Source organism: Apteryx mantelli, chromosome 1, assembly GCF_036417845.1.
Source record: "Apteryx mantelli isolate bAptMan1 chromosome 1, bAptMan1.hap1, whole genome shotgun sequence".
Lineage (NCBI taxonomy): Eukaryota > Metazoa > Chordata > Aves > Apterygiformes > Apterygidae > Apteryx > Apteryx mantelli.
In genome coordinates, this window is record NC_089978.1 from 195378682 (window position 1) to 195400723 (window position 22042).

At 43.8% G+C, this 22042-nt stretch overlaps 1 protein-coding gene across 5 annotated transcripts in view; it reads right to left on the reverse strand.

Annotated features, from left to right (window-relative positions):
• Positions 1 to 3791: 3791 nt before the first annotated feature.
• ANKRD26 (ankyrin repeat domain containing 26) overlaps positions 3792 to 22042 on the reverse strand; it is a 63455-nt gene continuing 45204 nt past the window's right edge. For all 5 annotated transcript variants that reach the window (XM_067315220.1, XM_067315203.1, XM_067315225.1 and 2 more), the window contains 10 exons: positions 21888 to 21981; positions 20669 to 20746; positions 18213 to 18347; positions 17507 to 17619; positions 16916 to 17057; positions 14457 to 14738; positions 13362 to 13597; positions 12337 to 12586; positions 6747 to 6792; positions 3792 to 5182 (listed from right to left, as the gene is read on the reverse strand). In XM_067315220.1, coding sequence (XP_067171321.1) covers positions 5034 to 5182; positions 6747 to 6792; positions 12337 to 12586; positions 13362 to 13597; positions 14457 to 14738; positions 16916 to 17057; positions 17507 to 17619; positions 18213 to 18347; positions 20669 to 20746; positions 21888 to 21981 — 1525 coding nt within the window. In that variant the 3' untranslated portion in view covers positions 3792 to 5033. The remainder of the gene's footprint in view (positions 5183 to 6746; positions 6793 to 12336; positions 12587 to 13361; positions 13598 to 14456; positions 14739 to 16915; positions 17058 to 17506; positions 17620 to 18212; positions 18348 to 20668; positions 20747 to 21887; positions 21982 to 22042) is intronic.

Consider the following 22042-nt stretch of genomic DNA (forward strand, 5'->3'; position numbering starts at 1 on the left):
AGGGCATAGAGCAGAGAGAGGCTGTAAAGAAGAAACCAACTCCTGCCTCAGGGAAGCCAGCACTTCAGCAGGAAATCAGACTGCAAAGAAGTGTGGTGACAGTAGTCTTCCTAGTAACACAAGTTGGGCAGAAGGGAAAGACTAATTTTATCAATCACCTCTGTTGCCTTTTCAGTGCTTCTCTGCTTGTGAAAAATATTTTTTTATAAAAGCAATTTCCCATTAAGAGACTGTCTGCTGGATATCAGCAGCATTTTACTACCAACAGCACAACTCCAGTAACAGAGGCAGAAGGTGGGCATCAAGCACTACTGTGGGGAGCCATCACCCTGGCTCTTCCTGCCCTGTGCTCACAGGCACAGAGCTGTCCCTTTCCTGCGTGAGGGCACTGCTGCTGAGAAGAGGGAAAGTGAGGGGATTTCTTGTTTCTCATATGCACTCTTTTCCCCAAGGAAAGCAGTGCTGGCACTAATAGGCCTTACTGGCCCTGAGCAGCCTCACCCAAGGCCTCCCCCAACCCTCTGCCCCTGGGCTCAGGAGCTCCACTGCAGCTCAGCCCTGGGTCTTCAGCCCCTGCCTGAGCTCTGGCATGGTGTACCCGCCTGCAGCTCTGTCTCAGCCATACCCATACCTGGCCACACATGGCCTTGATCCAGACCCTCTGATCCGTGAGGATCAGGGGGACTGGATTCTGGCTTGACCTCAGACCTGCCTCATCACAACAGACCTGCCTGGTGATCACTGGTCCTGATCCTGACCTAGATCTGTGGATCTGCCTTATCACTGCGAACTTGCCTGGTGATCTTGACTCTTCGTTAGATCTGGCCATGACAGCTGGAAAGAACTGATGAGTAGAATATCTTTCTTTGTTTCATTACAAAGGAGAATGCTGACAGTAAAAGACACTGCCAGTGCATAGGTAGACTGGCATACCATAAACAAGTAGATGTATGGTCTTAAAGACAAGAATATTTCCCAAAGTATGGAAAATGAAGCAGTTTCTTTTGTGGAAGAGAATTGTATGACGCAGTGAAAGCAGTATTATTCCACCCTGGTTTAACCTCTCAGGTCCGTGCTAAGCTACCTTAGAACTTCAGAAACGTTTGAAAAGTTCATCAAGTTCTTGGTTCCCTGTTCTGGAGGTGAAGTTGTGATGGATATGGAAGCAACGGGAACATACATTAGAGAAAGATGTCCCTGAACAAGCAGAGTTGAAGAGATGTGGTTCTGTGGTGGGACATAACTCACTTGTGTTTCTTTCACATGCTGCATTTGCTTGCGCAAGTCTCATGTCTTTCAGCATTGCACAAGAAAGGCATTCTTCATCTGACAGAGCCAAACCCCTTGTTCTGGAGTGCAAAGAACAAAGGCATTGGTGTACAGTAACAAACCAAAATTCCCTTCTTCACATGCAATCTGTCTGCATTGCTTGCATTGTATGAACAGAATTAAAAAAAATCTGTGTGTACCTACTACGTCCCAGTAATACGCAGTCAAGCACTAAGACACCAGGTAACTGATCCAGAGGCTTAGACAGAAATTATGAGACACACACACCTACATAGAGGATGGATTTCTGCTTTGTGGCACAGGATATGGCTCTTTTTCAGGAGTAAAGAGTGACCCCTTGTATTGCTGCATAACATGTTAACGGATAAACTTTCAGGGTAGCTGGGGCTGTTTCCAACAAGCAGCATGAAACAGCCACCCATTTTGACAGTGCACAAGGAACCCCTCCCTGCCCTCCAATCAACTTTGAAGTTAGTGAACTGACTAGATTTTCTTTCACCTGTTACCCTCATGGTAACAGTAATGAACTCCTGTTATGTCAGTTGCTAACACTGATTTTCAGTTCTGCTTGTCTAGCAGCCAATAACCTTCACCTGTCACTTACAACCAGCAGTGAAGAAGCATTTACCATTGCCTTTTTAAGCAAATTGAACTTCTTGTTTGTTTGGTTTTAGTAAAAGGTAGTTTATCTGTGGAGGAATGGTTAGGCCAAAAGGGCCATGATCTGTTAAAAGTGAGCAATCCTGCCTACGATTACATGGAATAAGGCTCAGCGTGTGGGCAAGCTGCTGTCCTTGAAGTCTCCTCTAAACGATGAAAACAGGAACATCGCCGGTGCCGACACCAATCCTGTCGCGGCACATCGCGCGTATACAGGGGGCCTTAACCAATAGTAGCATTGTCACTAACACAAGCAGTCGCCTGACACCAATCCTGTCGCGGCACATCGCGCGTATACAGGGGGCCTTAACCAATAGTAGCATTGTCACTAACACAAGCAGTCGCCCGACACCAATCCTGTCGCGGCACATCGCGCGTATACAGGGGGCCTTAACCAATAGTAGCATTGTTACTAACACAAGCTTCTGCTCATTGTCTATATATACTCTGTAAAAGCTTGAATAAAGGGAGAACGACCATACTCACATTGAGACTCATCGTTACTCCGGGCCCGTCCCCCCACTCCGACATTTATCTCCAAGTTCAGAGTAAGTGTGGCAATAGGTGCCACACAGAAAGCAAAGGTGAAAACAGACAAAGATGGTCAGTAGGCATATACGTAGACCAAATTTAAATTCTCTCCGCATAGCAACAGCAAAGCAGTTAGAGCTGCAGAGGTCTGCAATGAATCACAAGAGGCTGCCTGGACATCTCAGAAGTCGAGACTTACTTGGTGTACACACTAGTGCTATGGCAGCCCTGCTCAAATGACCCTTAATCACTCTTTCATGCAACTACTCTGCCAATGAATAACAGTAAGAAACTAGTCGTGTTTTGTGCCTAAAATACAATGCAACATTCCGAACAAAGCAAACCCTGGACAACTTTTTATACCATTTGCTCTTGAATGAAAAGGGACTGGCATAAGGAGATTCTTTTTATGAAACAGAATCCTATGTTCTCTACAACTGAATTTAAAAAGCTAGTAATCATCTTAAGGCTACTAACCCAAAAGTCTTTCTAACATACCTTAGTAAAGAAATTAAGAAATGAATTGCTTTCTCTTTGGAAATGAGAACGTGCCAAAAGTTGAATTTGTCTTTGCCATTTATGGTGCCAGGCAGAAAAATTTCTTCACCCCTTTCCCCTTAGCAGACCGCACATGGACCCCATACCCTTCCAGACCGGTGGGCTTTGCAACCATTCATGGCTACCAGAAGCTCTCCCCCTCCCTTCTGCCCAGACCCCAGGAAGCCTTGTTCTAAAAGGCAGCAGGAGTCAAGTGCCTCAGTGTTAGCAAGACCTGAACTCGAGGCGCCCGTCTCAACACACTCCTGCTTGCAGGCTCCACTGAGGAAAAGGACACAGTCTGCATTCTGGCCCTTGGCCTGCCTGCCAGGACAGGCTGAAGGAGCAGCTGTGAAGCCAGCTGAAGGCAGCAGAGGAGAGCTCTCACTTGGACGAGAGGCCTCTCTTCCCTCAGCCCTGGAGGTGTCTGCATAAGTGGGTTTTGGTCAGACCAAGGCGAGGGAGAGCAAGGGAGGCAGGGAGAAGGGCTAACTGCCTGCCCAGGAAGAAAGCCCGACTAAGCCTTCAAAGCCATGACTTTCACCACCCGTGCTGGTTAGGGCTGAACAGCTCCAATCCTGGGACAAAACGCAGCCGCTTCCCAAAAATGCAGCAACAGGCCAGACTCCTACCAGCGTTCCCCCTTTGGCAGCAGTCCGACAGGTACTACTCTGGGAGAGAGACAAGCAGAGGGAGTAAGAGGGTACAGTCATAAGTAGGGGAGGGGAGAAAGCAAAGAACAGGAACAGGATAAAACAAAAAACACAACAGAATTGCTAGAATACAAAATTTATTAACTACAAAGTTGGAACAGAATATTTTGAATTAAGTACAACAGTTTTGTGTAGATAATACTCTGTCCTCCTATAAAAAAGCAGCAGAGAGTGATGGCAGCGTTTGGTGCTTTTCCTCACTGCCTAGGAACTTAAGTCCTTGAATTGGTAGGTAAAACCAAATATCTTCAGTCTGCATTCAATTCAGTATAACCATTCTTAACTTTCTGAAATTAGTGCTTCCTCCGTTTTAGCATCTTCTTATCACTAACAACTTTTAGAGACATGAAATGGCAAATGCTGATCTTCAGTGCATAACTCCCTGAGTAAGTCAAACTGCCTATGTGTTTCTGATGCAAATGCCCCACAGCACTGCCCTTCACCAGGGTTACAGCCATCGCATCATCAGCCACTACAGCAGCAACAAAAAGCTTGGCTATCCTGTCACATAAATTTTGGAAAATATTGAGGAAACTGAGGGTTGATATATTAACCTTCCTTTTTCCTTTACAAAGTGTTTCCGGAGCAGCATAGATGTTGATCTAGCGACTGCAAATGTCTAAAGCCGCAGCATTATAGAATACAAAAATCAACATGGGATACTGAAACAAACATACCAAAAAGACCACACATCAATTTTCTTGGCACTGCTAAAAGCTAACAGTACTTTTTAACCTGCCAACAGTACTTTTTAACCTGAAGCCCAAAAAAGCGACAGCAATGTAAAATGCCCTATTCTCCAGCTTGAGCACTGGTGAAACTTGCAGTTAATCAACCTAAATATTCACTGCATCAGAATGGAAGTAGCAGGCATAAAGCAGATTAGATAATGTGCTAAGTATCAAAATAACACTAGAAACCTTAAATTCACATAAAATGAAAAGGATGAAGAAGGACAAAGGGAATGCTTTGGTTAAAGCACAGAACATGAATGGGGCAAGACAATGCATCTGCTCTAATAAGAGACGTTTCAGCAGTTCTGTCAAGCTCAGGAATCAAGATTAGTCAATCTGCTAGTCACGAAAACTAGATATGCTTCTTATTGTGAGTGCAAAATAAACAAACACTATATCCCTGCAATATTCTTTACAGACAAGTGCAGTGTGCTTGACATCCATTTACTACAGTTAGAGTTTCTATTCAAACTGCAATAAAGATTTTTCACATCTAAACTATCTAATGGAAAACCATTAACATGCTAAGTAAACCATATAATTTACACAGCCTTTCCCTAGTATTTGATCAAATCAAATAATTTTTGGTTAAAACATCACGGTACTCCTGTATTGCCCTGGAAAGTGGATCCTGGTCTGCATTTACATTTTTTGAAGATCCATCGGTAGATACCATGGGGAAAGCTCCAGCAGATCCAGTTTCAAGTTCAGCAGTGGCTGGGGAGAAAAAAAGAAGATACGATTCCATGCATTAGTTTTACAGTAGACTGTGCCAAATAAGTCACTGGAAAAAAGTGGGTAACTGCAAAGGGTGAAGAGCTGGAGAGAGATTTAAAAACATCCAAGGGAAACAAACAGTCAATAGGACAGGCACAAAGAAATAAATATGATTTTTCATGTTTGATTATTAGTCAACAATATTGCTAAAGCTAGTGAAAGAAATTCCAGAGGCTACACACAAAAAGCCTTCAGGAAACTCAAAAATGACTTCTGCTTACACCAGTGGTAGATTTAGTATCCCGCAGACCTCTTTACACTCAAGTTTCCATTTTCCTTAAAAGTTCACAGCAGTTCTTTTTTGGAATGCTACACTTTAAAACAGCTTCTGCATTTTCTGGGATAAAATCCAAAATAATCAGCCTTTGAAAAGGCAAATACTTTTGTACTGCAGTCAGGCCAAGACAAGCCTCCCAGCATACTATTAATATATCCTTCTCTGATGGGCGTCTATATAGCTTGCTCTATCAAAATGCTTCCTTCCATGAAAGCACACATTGAATGAAAGCAAAAACAACAACAACAACAACAACAACAACAACAAGCCATTTGCTGTCTTTCTCCAGCCACCATATTCAAAAAGCCATTTGCTGTCTTTTTCCAGCCACCATATTCACCCATATTCACACAAAGTCTCAAAACCAAATAAATAATATTATTCTTCCTGGGCATGTAATTACGTTCAAAATGCAAACAGATTCAATGCAACAGATTTGTGTCCGTCCAAACAAGTGGAAAGAGCAGCTATAAAGAAATGGCTGGCCACTTGCTGGCGGATTGACGACTACTGGAATAGAAGTAAACGCTCTCCGGGGCTACCTGCTTTGAAACAGACCCAGTCACTGCAAAGCCGTGACTCTGGAGGAACAATCATTATGAAAAGGTGGAATTATTCTATGGAAACCTGGCTTCATATTATAGAACCTGTATGTTTTGCTTATGCTGTATATTATAAGCAATCAAATCATTGTATGTTTTCTTAAAAGCTGCTAAATGATCTTTTTCTAAAAAGAGATATCTTTTGTTACTGATTTGTATTTTTCTGGCTGACCCCCAAAAGACTGCAATGTATAAACAACAAATGCAAGCAATAAATGAGACAGCATACATCAAGAACTAACACCAGAGAACGTATATGGCATGCTTTAGCGCTGAATGCAATCAACGTGTATAGGAGGAGAAGCGATTGAAGTATATAAAAATCTTAATGCAGGGCTTCTTTTGTGTTCAACATTTGTGCTTAACGATTAACTGTAGCGAAAAGCGACTTCAGCTTAAACCAAGTTTATCTCTGTGGGGAAGAGGGGCTGGTTTTCTTCCTGTTTGTTTGGTTTGGGGGGATTTTTTGTTTTGTTTTTAGGCAACTGCAAAATATTCTGGACAAATATTTTGGTAGCCAGGAAATTTCCACACAAAACTCTAAATTGAAAAACCTTTGAAATAAAATTGGAGCTAAAACTAAACTGGAAATAAAATTAAATTGGGACATATTCTAACAAATTACCTTGTTCAAGTTCTTTAGTGATTTTTTCATCCAGTTCCCGCCGTACCTAGAATTATATATAAAATATAGTTAATATTTCAATAGTTACATTTTTCTAATATTAGCTTCTAAAGCATTTTAAAACCCAGCCATAATATGTAATACAAATGGAAAACATCTAGGTTTGAGGTTTGAATTTTTTGATGAGAAACTCTTGGTCAGCTGGAGTGTAGCATTCTCATTGCTGAGCAACAATAAACCGTATCGCAAAATGATCTGTAACTCACCAGCTGGTTCATAACTGGACTTCTAAAACAATACAGAAAAACGTCACAGGGAATTTATAACAACGTACGGTTACGCTCTAGCCTTAAATACATGAGTAGAACGTCCATTTAGCTGAAACATGCATAAATGCCGTACACTGGGCCAACCTCAGCTGAGGCTACTTCTGCAGCTTTGTAAGAGAACAGTTGCAACAGCAGCTGCTGCAAGACCGACATATTCCACAGCACAGGAAAAAAAAAAAAAGCGACACATAGAAGTGACTGTCAAAACAGAGGGTATGCAACTTCCAGGCTTATGTAATTAGCAAACATTAGGGCCACGAAGATGATTAGGGGCTTGGAGCACCTGACCCGGGTGAGCTGAGATTGTTTAGCATGGAGAAGAAAAGGCTCTGGGGGGATCTTATAGTGTGCAAAGATGCCTGATGGGGCAGGTGGTAAAGACAACAGAGCCAGACCCTTCTCAGCAGTAACTGGTGAAAGAACAAAAGGAATGGGCACAAACTGAAACAGAGGAAATTCCATTTCAATATAACGGGGGCCCCAGGTGAGGCTGCTCAGGGCCCGTCAGTGCCCGGAGAGGTGCTGGCGTCTCCATCCTCGGAGATGCTCAAACGCCGGCTGGACACGGCCCTGAGCAACCTGCTCTGCGCGAGCCTGCTTTGACAGGGCCCTGGCCCAGAGCATCTCCCGAGGCCCCTTCCGACCTCGGCCCTTCTGCGACTCTGTCGTTTCAGTGCTGAATCCCGGCGGGAATCCTCATTCCTTTCAGCGACAGGTCAGCAGGCTCCTCTAGCAACACGCCGGCAACGAGAAGAACCAAAATACCCTTTACTGTACTCAACAGCAAACGCCCCAGGCCGGAGAGCGCCAGAGCCTCAGGAAGGGAAGCGCTCTGCAAACCCTCGCAGCAGCAGCGGTCACAGGCCGCTCCAGGCCCAAACAAGCGGGGCCTCAGTCCGGGAGAGTGGAGGCAAGGGCCCTCTCGCCAGGCAGCGCTGCAGCCAAATTCGCCCGCTCCTCAAGGCGAAGAACCGCTCGGGGATGCTCTGTCGCAATAGCCTCTGCCTTCACGGCTGCAGGAGGGGAGCCGGGAGCCGAAGGAACCAAGAGAAAACCGGGAGCCCCAGCCCCCCAAGCCTCCATTTACAAACAGGGGGGAGCAGCAACAAAAGCCTGGAAAGAAGCCTAACAGATAAAGGGAGAAATCGTTGACAGAAAGAAGCAGGAAAACATAATGCCCAGACCAAAAGATGACTCAAAAACAGGACCAATCCTAAGAGAAGCAGTAGCAGTTGAGGTGTTGGAAGAAACCACTTTCCCTGGTTTCTGGAACCTTCACAATGACCATATGGTCCACAGGGACCTCCCCAACCAGTGCAAATCAGTCAACAGAAGAAAAAGATTGTGTTTTCTTCTCACTCATGCTATTAACACCTTTGTGCTTTTCATCCAGGTCTGAGGAAAGAGGAGCGAGTGGGGAAAATAAAAGGTGAGTCACTAGTTGCTGGAAGATGAATCAAGAGTCAGGCAAGATACACGCTCTTGAGTACTGTAACTTGCCTCCATTGGTCCCCTTCCCCCTCACCCCTATGCAAAGGGCATCACAGCAGCTGACCATCCCGAACCTCCTGAGCAGTAAGGATGAGAACTGCAGATTCCAGAAATGCTTCTGCCAGATTCGTCACAGAGCTGGAAAACAGAACAGCGACCTCTGATATTTTCTGTACTGAGTTCTGCGCTGCCATACTGCTCATCTCACTGCTCCTCTCTGCAGGCAGCAACGCACTGGCTTTCGCCCTTGAAAGCGGTCACCTTTCAGCTAGTTCTTTTTCAGACAGTCGTGCCAACTTACTATTTACTCATGGGGGCTGCCCGAGGACAAAGTAATCTGGATCATCGTGTGAGACTCCATGAGATGATGCTCAGAGTCTAGTAACTCAATTCAGAACATTACTGGCATTTCAGGTATAACCGTTGTTACTGTCAAGAACTTTCTGAATGTCAGAACTGGTCAAGAGGGTAAAACAACCCATTTCTGTAGTTTAAAGACGTTCCGTTATAACAGGTGTGATCCATTTGTCAGGTGGATTAGCTACCCCAGAAGCCATAACATTGCAAACACATAATATGAGATGACTACAAGAGGCATGTTGCAACTACAGGTTGAACGATAGTCTATCAGGAAAACTGCTTCAGCCAGTGCTGTATTGAAGGATTCTTTTGGGCCATGGCAGAAAGTTTGCTACCACACAACATACACGGCTGACGATGTTTTACTTTGAACCATTTTCTGCCCAGTCAACTTGTGAAGCAAAAGTCAGACTACAGCAGTTTATTTGCCTGGAATACTGCAAGCCAATGCCAGTTAACTAAGCCATACTGAAGAACCAATGAGGTATGTGATGATTTGGAATCACCTTCTCCTTGTAACAGCAACTCACCTGTGAGAGAGCAAGCAAACACACTGCCCCAGCTCAGAGAGCACTGGCATTCATCATGATGCAGGGTGCAGAAACTCACACCAAAGAAAGGGAACCCTTGGAAACTGTTTCTGATATAGAAGTGATGCCTGCTGAAGCTAGCAGCGCATTCTCACACACCTTGGTACTGACAGTTGCTCAAACACAGGGCTAGACCAGGGACTTTAATCCCTGAAGTGCAACTGCCATGGGATTTAGGCGTCTAAGTCTGCAAAAATCACATCGAGCTCTGTGGAACCGATCGTGTACTTGCAAGTCCAGGGACACCAATGGTTTCACAAAGAAGCAGAGGCATCTCAGATTCTACTACAATGTGCGCTCAGGCTCTTGCCATCAGTCTCTTTACCCAGCTGAAAGGCTGTGCAGCCCCGGACTACAGGAAAGGACTCACAAATGCTGCTCCGGGGCCCAGTGTGGTCAGCATGCTCAACATATACATGGGCGTTACTGAGCTCAGCACAAACAACTGCAGTTGCAGACACTTTCACTTAAGGCCACTGCAAAGAGCTGGTGCTGCCCAGAGTCTGGGGAGAACGACCCGATCAGGACATTTGCCCAGAAGTCAAAGAAATGGTGTCAAGGCCCCTCCTTCAGCAGCCTTTGAGGGGTCTCAAAGCCATTCAGGCTTTTTCAGAAAAGTACCCTATACCCAAGAAGAACAGCAGCCACTTTCTAAAGGAAAGTAAGCAGCAAGACAGGTGCCAATACACAGCGCCTGAATCACAGATGCTCTGGTACATACTGAACAACAATCCCACCTTTGTACATAAGGACTGAACCGATGTACTCAAGTCCAGCAAATTTCACAACAGCTCTCTGGTCCTTTTACTGGCTGACAGGCACAGAGCCTCCCTTAGCATGCTGGCTGTTGTGAATCCCAAACCAAGGTGCCATGCCACCTCCTTGTCCTTTGCATATGTGTATTAGACACCTAACTATGACTTCTGCATTCAGCTCCTGCAAAGCGAGTGACAACACTTAGCACCATCAAGTAGGATTCCCTGGCTGGATTTGGACCCCAAACACATCGGCATGGCTTCATTTCGGTAAGCTATCAGTCTAGACATTGTTACAATGAGAACAAATGAGAACTTTCCAAAAGGAAGTTCTGAATCAATCAAGTTCATGAATGTTGTCATGATGTTAACAGCAGTTCTTGTGGTAAGAAGTAAAATATTGCTGATTCTAAAAACATGGAGCTTCCATTATCGAAGAGCTCTGTCTCACACAGGGCTCTCACAATGCAATGTCTTGTGACTATTCTCCAAATGGGAGGAAGAGAAGCCCTTAAGAGGCCACACATACAAAAATAAGAAAGAACATAGGCATATCAAAAAAAGGCAAAACTTTCAGTCCTTTTCTCTTAAGCTAGGACAGTGTTTTCCTAGAAGGAGGATGATTTTCCTTCTTTAACATCCCGCTCCATTTTCTGTGTCCTTCGCTTTCCTCCCTTGTCCTACCGCTCCTGTTCCCTCGTCCCGGCCTTCACCTTATTTCACTCTTGTAAAAGGTCCTTGCATTTTGCCTGCTTTCCACTGCTTGCATACAGAACAGCCCCTGCTGATGGGACAGTACTGGCTGCCTCCCAAATTCTTTCTGTAACGTGCATCCTCCTCTCTCATCTGAAACAAGCATTCACAGGGATCCAAAAAAATTCATCTCTGCAACTGCCACTGCTGCTCGTTACTTGCACTGCTTTGCCTGTTACCCGTTTGTTTGTTTGCTTGTTTGTTTGCTTGAAATCCAGCGCAGTACACAGACACCTTGTTTAAACAGAATCCTCGGTATGTGGGCAGTGCCACAGCACCGAGTCAGAATTAGAGCTACCCAAGTACTTCTCCTGTTCTGTCAACAACAGGATAAAGGGGGGATAAAACAGACGGCAGAGGAGAGCTTGTCCATGCCTCCATTCTATGCAAAGAAGGGAAGAGATCGTGGCATTTTGTGAAGAATTACGTACTTCCTTGTCCAACTATTGACACGTGGCTCCCAAATCTTATGATATGATGCTACCATTCTGTGAGGAACATACTATCGCATACACTGCTAGCTATGGAGCACACTTTGGCCAGAGGCATTGCCAAGGTTGCAGCATTGCTGCCAAATTAGAGCTGAAAGGAGTTTCCAAGGGGCAGTCAGTTTTACCTGTGCAACTACACAGTATTCATCCGTGAAAAGGAAGACCAAATGAATTAATAATATATAGCAGGAACTCCTAAAAAGAAACGTGTCCTAGGCATAGCACAAATCCTTCACGACAGTATAGAGTGAGAAGTTAAACAATTGCACTTATATCATTCTTCTTTTTTGAAGCATCCATTTGTTGATATTAACGTACTAGAACACCTTCCAGTGACGAAGGCACTAGAATGAGGATCAGTGAGGAAGGAAAATGTGCCTTAAAGACATCTGTTGGGCTTTTACACTCATCATAAAGTTATCAATTTAAAATAGGTTACCTACTTTTAATCTAGAGAATTTCTAATGACCTGTAATAAATATGTCGACTGGGAGCTTCCCATGCAACAGCATTCGTTATCACTTTTTCTCTTTTAAAAGAATACAGTTATAAAATCACTATGTAGATGCAAATAATTTTTGGTCTGTGAGCACTCTTGAATTTTGTACAACCCAGGTGACTAAAATACTTTGCCCCTACCCCACATACTTGTGTATTATCTGGATGACAAGCAGCTGTTTTAGCAGATTAGACTGCATGTCTTGGAACTAGAAATGGATGCTGATCTTCAGTTCAGAAGCGTAACCTTGCTTACTGATATTCTTTAGAAGTAGTTTAGAATCACATTTAAAGAAAAAAAAGAAAAAAGAAAAAAGCCTTACCTTAGCCACATAGGCTTCAACTCTATTTCTTGACGATAAAGCATTCCCAGTTGGGCTCACGAAGCTTCCTCCAAGACTAAGACTTCTATTCAGTGCCAAATTGCTGCCGAGATGTCCCAGCCGAGTTGAATACAGAACTGGGCTTGCAGTCAGACCTCCTCCACTGACAATGCTGCTTGCAATTAAAGATCTGCTTCTATGGCGCTCGTTAAGGAGTTTAGCATTGGCTTCTGCTAGTCTCTCATTAGCTCTGCGAAAAATTCAGAAGCGTGCATGAAATATTTTTGGTAATGCTTTCAGAAAGTTATTTTCCAGGTCTTAGACTATTATTAGACTTCTGAAAATGGAAGGGCTTACGAGGGTCCAAAAAGAGAACCTCATCTGATCTGGAGTTTTTGAAGAGCCTACTTCCAAGAAGTCAGACTACCTGTAGGGAGCAGCAAGAGTCACCAATACTTAGGGCTTTTCAGATCAGAGCTTCAAAACAATCAATGCCATCTATTTACATGACTTTTTCCTGAACAGTAGTCACTCTGGGCTATCCTCCACTTCCCAATGTAAACTCAAACCAAAGATGCGCTGCTAAAATGGAAGACAAAAAGATTCTTTTGCTCCACAGAATCAACTTCTGTTCTCCGAAGGGCCTCTTCTTATTCAAGCATTTATAGTTGGAGGACAACAGGACAGAACATGAATTTTTTCTTTTTCGCTGTATATAGAAGAAGAATAGGCTATTACAGATTGGCCGGAAGGCTGACTAGTAGAACACAGATAACTTCAGAAATCCTCTACAAAGGCATGATCAGTTGTGTTACTGCTGGAACACCAAAGAGAAAGGAAGACAGTCCTAAATACAGGGAAAGGTCTTAGCTTACTTTCTTCATAAATATGCCATCTTAGACTTACAACCAGCATACTGACCAGATGTAGAAGAGAGATTTTAGGAGGAAAATTCATGACAAAAAAGTAGTATCCTATTACTTGTTCAAAAAAAAAAAAAAAAAAAAAAGCGTAGACTTACTTACCTTTCTAGTTTATTTGCTAGGCACCTTCTAATTTTTACTTCTTCCAAATAGAGTTCTTTGTACTTTCCCACTTCTGCCTGTGTGGATTCTTTTTGAAAAATATTGTCTTGTTGTGTATTTTTTATTCTATCCAATTCTGATTCCAGATCTCTAATTCTGTGCTTTAGCTGGTTTCTCAATGAGGCATGATGACTGGCTCTTATTTGTTCTAATCTGTCCTGCGAGGCTGCCTGCGTCTGAAGCGGACAATACAATTTCAACAACCAGAAAGAAAAAGGGATCAATTTCACACAACCTATCTAAAGAGCACAGCCTTACTCAGAAGGCACAACCGTGCCTCCTCACTACCATCAACAATGAAGGAAGAGAGCAAACCATCACATTATTTCATTTGCAAAGTCTGAAAGAAACCTGCTCTTACCACTGTTATTAATCAAAGCTATTATTGAAAGAACACTATCCCTGTAGGACAGGGCATACACAAAATAATTCCTCACTGAAATTACAAGAGCCTCCCAAAAAAGGAAAGCAACTTCAGCGACTTCTTTTCTGAGCACTTTCCCCCGCAGAATGACAAAGTAGCACCCGTATGCCTGGCCACACAAATGCTGAGTTGAAATGGCCATTCAACAGCTTTCTGAAGACAAAAAGAGCCCAGGTCCCCATGCTCTCCTGTGCTACCTGTGATCTCCCTGGACTCAATTCTGCAGCCAAGGGGATAACACAAAATAATGCCAATTCCTCACAACAGACAGCCAAAACGAGAAGACAAGATGGTGATTCCCCCGGAGAACTGCAAAAAACGGAAATCTGCCTTTGGCAGGCCTTTGACTCAAGGACCTGCAGACGCCACTGGAAGGCAATCAAAGAGCATGCCCAGTCTTTCATACACACATATTGCACATGCACGCGCATGAAAGCATTTTTGTGCAACTGCTTTCCCTTCTCCCATTTTTCTTCAGGAAAGGCAGAAGTATAGCACTAACAGAGAGAACCAGATACCGAAGGTAAAATACTAAAAGGTGACAACAACAACAAAGTCACATAATGTAGACTACATTATGTGACTACATACTAAATGATAAATACATTTACCTGCAGAAACAGGTTAACTTCTTGTAGTTTTTGTCTTAACTCTTGCCCAGCTCTTTCTTCAATCTCTTTTTTATATCGTTCTATTTGGTTGTGATCCACTACATTAGTCTCTAAACGATGTTTGAGGTTAGACACCTCTTCTTTCAGCTGGCATTTGCTCTTCTCCAGCTTTTCCTGATTCCCGCGCACAGAAGACAACTCTTCTCCTAGATCCTGATTTCTTGCTTCTAGCTGCACGGATTTTTTAGACTCTATCTCCAGCTGTTGGGAAAGTTCACCAACCTGTGGTCAGAAAAAAACAAAACAAAACAAAAACCACAGACATCTCAAGTTACTCACTTCTGTGAAAATCCATGAAACGTCTCCATCGAGACTGGAGTTGTCATCTGCTGACTTGGTATTTAAACCAAAGGAAAGCACATCTTTTAAATGATTTCTGATAGCACTGCTCAGGTTCCCATCCTTTCTCAGTTCTGCAGCAACAGCTCACAAACCAACAAATACCTCGCCTAGACAGCACAGGCTAGCAGCATTTCACCCATGTGGACAGGCTGAAAAGTACCAGGGCTTTTCCTTAACGAGCTCCTCGTATGCTCACAGAAAATCAAATACACATATACCTAGCCACCTTCTCCTTTCATCGGGAACACCACATCATGTTTCAGGGGCTTCTTCATATGCTTGTCAGAGTCAGAGCTTCAATACAGAACTCGCAACAAACAGATACTCTTCTTTCCACTACGCTGAAAGCTTCATAATAGTGCTTCAGAAAGTACCTTTTCAAGTTGAGGAGGAAGGCATATTCCCTCTGGATCAAAGCGGTAGTTCGTTTTCAAGAATTTTTAGGAAGTACCAGATTTTCAATAGGCCCCAAAGATCAAGTAAAACTCTGTCTTCCTCTCCGCGGAAATGTACTTTTTCTATATATATTGAACATATACCCATCATGTCCTTGCCTTTTGTAAATAACAAACCAAACCAAACCAAACCTAAGCTAACCTAACCTAACCTGGAAATACAGCATAGCAAACACTTCAAAGAGCCACCAACAGCAGAAATTTTAGATTCATTCCTAAATTGCCTAAACATAATCCCCATCATTCAGAAGCAACTGTTCTAACAGCAAAGAAGCCACATAAATACTACTAGCCCTATTACTACAAATGCACCTCCGCAAAGGCACTTGACTCATTCTACAACAGTATCTTATAAAACTAACATCTCTAAAACACAGGGCTTTAACAACAAATCTGAACTTAAACAATTAGGGGGAAGGCAGATAAAGGTTACATGCTACTGAGCAAAAATGCATATATATTTATGAGAACAGGATAGCCAGAGCAACTTCAAAAGCACTTCTCGGAATTCCTCTTCCAGGTGCCTAGGACTCTGAAAGATGGGCTGAAACACGTACTAGTGAACAATAAGGTATGAAACTCCTGTGTCACATTGGTACCTCCTACCCTCAGAAGCAATGACAATTTAGAAGAGCAAAACGTGAACTGTCTCCTATCCAACTGATACAGGAGACAGGGCACAAGAAATGACCTTGAACAAAGCCAACTTCACACAGTTGTTAGATTTATGATGCTTTTATTTACCTTTCTTCCAGAGAAAGAATTCATCCCTCAGGCCTAGAAGGTGCTGCCAGGGCTCCAAACACAGGAGCTTGGCTGACTCCGTACAGGGCTGACTTACATAGTGCAGCTGTACTGGAAGAGCTGCGAGAGACCACAGCAGAGGCTCGGCCCCTCAGAGCTCAGGAGCTGCTCTGAAGTTAGGCTCTTGTCCTCGGTCTCTGCCTGAGCTACGCTGGGGCCAGGTCTGTGCCTGGCCATGTTGCTCTCGACCCTGACCCTGACATGGGGACTTGACTTCCTGGCCTGACTGCGGACCTGCACATCCCTACGCACCACCCTGGGACTCTTGGCTAACCCTGCTTACTGTCACCAGACCTGCTCTACTCTTCTTGCTCGGGTTCACAGGTTGCCCAGAAAGGTGGTGTAGTCTCCATCCTCGAAGATATTCAAAAGCTGTCTGCATGGGGTCGTGGGCAGTATGCTCTAGGTGGCCCTGCCTGAGCAGGGGAGCTGAACTAGATGATCTCCAGAGGTCCCTTCCAACCTCTACCGCTCTGTGATTCTGTCCTCTGGGACCGTGCCCCGGGCAAGGAGGCTGCGGCCCCCACCTGCCTTGCTGCAGCCCTTGGCTCCAGGTTCACCCTCCCTTTGCGCACCAGTCTGCCCTTTTTCTACCTTCACAGAGACTGCCCTGCACATGAAGGTGTCATTTTTACCCACAGTGATAACTACACAGGCATCCATCGTTATTTTCTACTACGGAAGATGAAATGTGAAGAAGAGAAGTCCGTTTTGAAATACAGCCAACAGATAATTAACAACACGGAAAGAAGCAAGGAAAAGAATAAAACAGTATAAAAAAAGAAAAAATAAGCTTACCTTTGTTCTTAATCTAGTGACTTCATTGACCATTTCAGAATACCTGTTCTTCATTTCTCCCTGGGAACCAAATTGGGACTCACTCTCTCGCATCTCCTGCACCTTCAGTTTCTTCATAGCTGTTTTCAGAAGCTTCTTGAACCTGCACAGCAAATTAGTAAGGAAAATAAGAAGCAAAAAGACAACTGGCCTCTTTCACATATGCTTATGTAAATAGCATGGACAGGGCTTACTTCATCTTTAATGTGCTTTATAGATCAGGAATTGCTAACAAAGAAAAAAGAGGGGGGAGAGGGGAGAGAGGGGGAAAATTTGGTCCCACAATGTCTTGGAAGGTTAAAATTTTACCTCAAAACAGAAATAAGGGACTTCTTCCTTCTCTCCTTCCCAGGCTGACGGCAGGCAGCCTGCATTTGCAATGACTTTTGCATCTATTTAAAACCATACACTCATATACAGAAGCCACTTGCAAAAATCCAACGCAAGGCTTGAATTTGTGAACAGTTAGGTACTCATAGTTTTAGGGTCAAGTTAAATAAAGCTCAACACCCAGCTTATCCAATATCTCTTGCAAGTGCTAAAAAGCTGTACCTGTTGCATTCTTTCTGCAGTTCAACGTTTCGTTTCATTGCTTGGTCCAGACGGACTTCTACTAGTCGTTTCAATTCTATCAGTGCTTTCACTTCCTTTCTTTCAGTCTCACACTTCCAAAAAATAGGAAAAAAAAATTGACACACACAACTCAGTAATGGTATCTATATGCAATATGTGCAGATAGCATCCTTCACAAAGAAGCTGTAGGGTTTCTCTATGCACTAGCCAAGGTCTGCAGAACTCCAGGGGACAGAATTACTACGTAAAATTCAGCACTTCAGTCTTCACATCAAACAGGCCAATACCCAGGGACAGAAATAGATGTCCTCCTCCCAAAATGAAGACCACCCTCTACTAGGAGCTCATGGGGGAAAGGTGGAAAAGACCCTGGAGAACTTTCCTGAGGGCCAGAAGAGGACAAGAGAGAATCCAAGGAAAGAACTAGGGGACTTCAGCCTTGCTCCGTATGCTAAACCGATAGCAGACAACACTGGGAGCTCTCCCCACAAGAGAACCACCCAGAGATTTCACAAAAATACCCAACTGCTTTTATTACTTTCCAGTATGACCTCCCAAATCACAAGTTAACAAGAGCCTGAACTGCGGGGTTAAAATGAAAACCTGAAACTGTAAGAACTCGACAAAAAAGTAACACTGTTCTCCTAGGTATTCGTTAGGTGCCTGGAGAATTTTCTAGGCTCACCTGTTCCAAGAGCTCAGCCTTTTCCCTTTCAAGCTGAGCAAGGCGATCTTCAAGTTGGGATCGTGATTTCAGTTCCTCTTCCCACGTACTGCGTGGATCTTTTGCTGTCACAGACAGCACATTCTGCTTTTGCATCTGTGAAAGCAACAGCACCAAAAGAGAAACCAAAGTAGCCGGAAACACAAGTTACTTCCTTTTCAGCCACACGTGACAATTCAAAGCATCAGTACTGACCTACTGTCAGACAAACTTCACTTAAGAAAAGAGAAATGCAGTATTTGGGCCTGAGAGACCTACCTTATTTGTCACTCCCAAATGCAATATAAAGCAGTAACTTAAACAGAAACATGGCTAAGGCTCTCCTCTACCACTTAATGGTTAAGGTTAACGTAGAGTGCAAAACACACCCAGGAAACATAACCAAGAACAACACTGGCAGCTGATGGAAAGAATGAACGCTCTGCATATGACAGGGTGAGTTTACAAATCAGGGGGATAAGATGACACACAGAGAAAATCTCCCTACGACATCTGATGGCCTGAAGAGGTTGGTGTAAGGGACGAGACCCAAACAACTGCACTGTGAGCCCGAACCTCGCCCCAAAAGAAGGTTCCTGAAATGGGAGAAAGCCCCAGAAAGTCATGGGGAGGGGCCTGGTGTCACTTCTCTTGACTGACTGGTGTCTCAATCACTCCTGGAACCGGGGCAAGGGAAGGTTCTGGAAGCCCAGCAACTGGGGCAATAAATAGCGGCATGCAGGAGCCTGGGGCGAGTGCTTTTCACCAAACACCCCTGTCGGCAGGTCCGATGCTGGATCCAGGACTGGTGATCTCCCTATCTCTTTATTTCTTTCTCTCTTTTTTCCTTCTCTTAAAGTTGTTAAGCAACGCAAAGCCTGCCTTGGTTTAGATATAATTGTGAGAGGGCCAATGCTTGTAGGATATTTGTTCCTTTAAGGTTGAGGTTCACACATGTCTCATAAAGCCCCATAGCTCGGGTAGAGATAATTGTGAGAGGGCCAACGTTTGCAGGATATTTGTTCCATTAAAGTTGATGCTTATGTAAGGACCTCGAGTGTTATCTCGCCTTAGTCCACACCAAAGGGGATTTGCGAATCTGAGTCACCCCCCCCCCCCTTTTTCGGAGGTGGGATGAGACAGTTGGTCTAGTCCTCCACCCGACCTTCTAAGTTTCTGCTAACACTTACATTCAAAGCTCCATCTTGTAAAGCCACAGGTTGGGCAGAACTGAGTATCTTGTCCATCTGAACATTTCCTCCAAAGATCCTCCAGCATTCATAATGATACATACTTGACTAAATGTGTATAAATTCTTCTAGTTCCCAGAAGGAATATCCTCCCCTTATCAGGGGGAGGAGAAAATATCCTCCCCTCATTCAGATCAGCAATCTTGTTCGTACTTGTACCCAAAGGGACAAAAGATTTCCATCATGGATGCATTTTAGTGAAACAAAGCTTGCTTATTCTATTCAAGTGTAAAGTATTGTCAGTTCATGAGATGCTTTGAGTAGCACTCTATAGTAAAAAGAATATGTCTAGATGTTCAGAAGGTTGTGAAAGCCTTAACAGACGCTTAGATTACAAATCCGTGGGACGAACGTTTTTCTCAATTACCCTTACAGAGTAGGTAAAATGCTGAGTCCAAGTTCATGAGAACAACTATGGTAAGGTTAGTAAATTAAAAACAAACAAAAGAAAAAAAAAAAACACTCTATGATGGAAATCTCCCAGTGGTACCTTCCCCTTGATGGAACACACAGGGGTATGCCACTGAAAGGGAAGGAAAAAAAAAGGAACTTAGAAAACAGCTCAGACTTCTCTTGGGCAGAAACAGTTTCTCCTCTCATGCAGATCCTTCTTCCTACTGTCCGCAAAACACCTTCGTTTTCCAACCATGGATTCTTGTGATGATACTTCAGGGTTCCAAAAAAAATGCTAGGTCATACACATACATGAAATGAGCTGTTTCCCAGCTGCCTGCCACCACACAGCATCACATCAAGTAATTATTCTTTACCTCAACACCCTGTGTGGCAGGACAGCACCATCACCTATTTACAGACGGAGAAAATAAGGTAATGTGGTCACACTGGCAAACTGTGACAAATCTGTGAAAACATGGATCTCCCAAGGCCGTTCTCCTCTCTTGGCTTTAAACAACAAATATCTCTCCTGTGCAAAACATGAATCATATACATGAAAGTAACCATGCTGATGAATGGAAGTATCTTCATATCACCAAACAGATGCAAAACTCAGTAGCAGGGGAATTAGGAAGTTTGTAGCCCTTTCCCTAAAACCAGGTTGCCTTGTCCTAAAACCGGGAGGCTATTCTTCAGTCTGTGTCCCACAGCCAACCTAAACTTTTCATAAATTACCTTCACACAAAAACTTCAAGGACTAAAAGAAGCAATTCACAGAAACCATTGACGTACCTGCTGATTTTGGTCTTCCTCCAAAGGCATGGGTGCTGTCCGCAAGCCAGTGATCAAGTCCTCCAGGCGATTATGAACCTACAGAAGCATTAAAAGAAGCAAAAAAGCCACAGTGACGCTTTCCAGACTGAACTTCACACCTCATTTAAGAAGTATGGCCAAAAAGAAATGTCACAAACATTTCTCCCTCTCCCTACTCCTATACTACCTACCCCCTCCCTGTTCCAGGGATCAGAACAGCCTTGGCTTGAGGCTACCCTAAAATTGTTAGCAATCATCGCCTCAGCCGTTCGCTTCAGGGAGAGAGAGAGAGAACCATGAGGAATACAAAGAGTTGTCAATGAACACAGACAGGAGTAGCTTCCCCATCCACGGGACATCTGAAAAGCACGCCATCTTCACCAAAGGGGAAGGATAAGCACTGTGGCTGCCTGCCTTCTTCTTTGGCCAGCTGCAGTATAGCCCAGAGTTACACTTGCACATCTCGTCATTTTCAACACCCCTTCAGCCCTAATTAACAAAAACTCTGGGGGGCTGTAAGACCAAGGACTCTTGTTCACTAGACGGAGCACAAAAATCACTTGCTTTATATAGGCTACAGGCAAAGCACCTCATTTAATCAAATTCTAACCACTGAATTAGAGATACCTGGAAATTCCAAGTCTTGCACAGAGTTCTGCAAAAGATACCACAGGGATTCCTCTTCACTATTTCATGAAAAATAACACCAAGATGCTAAAGGTAAAAGCAATTCTGCACAGCAAAAGCTGTGGGGAATATAATTCTTGTCACAGTTTGATGATGCCAGCTAGGACTCAGGGATGAAGCACCTGGTACCAACATACCCCCAGAATATTTCACAAGGTATCCTGAAGAAGGCCTTTAATGATACATGTTGCAACATGTGTCTGAAGCACTGCCTGATGTCTTAATCATGATGATTGGTATAGAACAGCAAATATTCAATCCAGTATACGAGTGTCAAACCCTTACCCTCAAACAGTGTTAAGTAAGAATCAGCATAGTACCTTGTGAAAACTGTCAGAATCAGAAAGCCTGGGAATGGACCAGCAGGATTTCAAGAGCAGCCAACCTTCTGCAGACTGCAGGAAATGAATTCCCCTAGGCTCCCCAGGAAGATCTCTTCTGAAAATTTCCCCACATACATACATAACTCAGCCCAGTAGCTCATGAAAAAGGATGGTTATGACTAGCTTACTGAGGCAGTGGCTTGCAGATCTTTCTGAAGAACTTCGATTCTATTGGTCTGTTGTTTAGCTGTGGCTTCTAATCTGGCATTTTCAATTTCAAGTCTTAAAAAGAAATACAGGTTTTGTTATGGAAATCCACAAGAGCACAAATACTGACATAAAA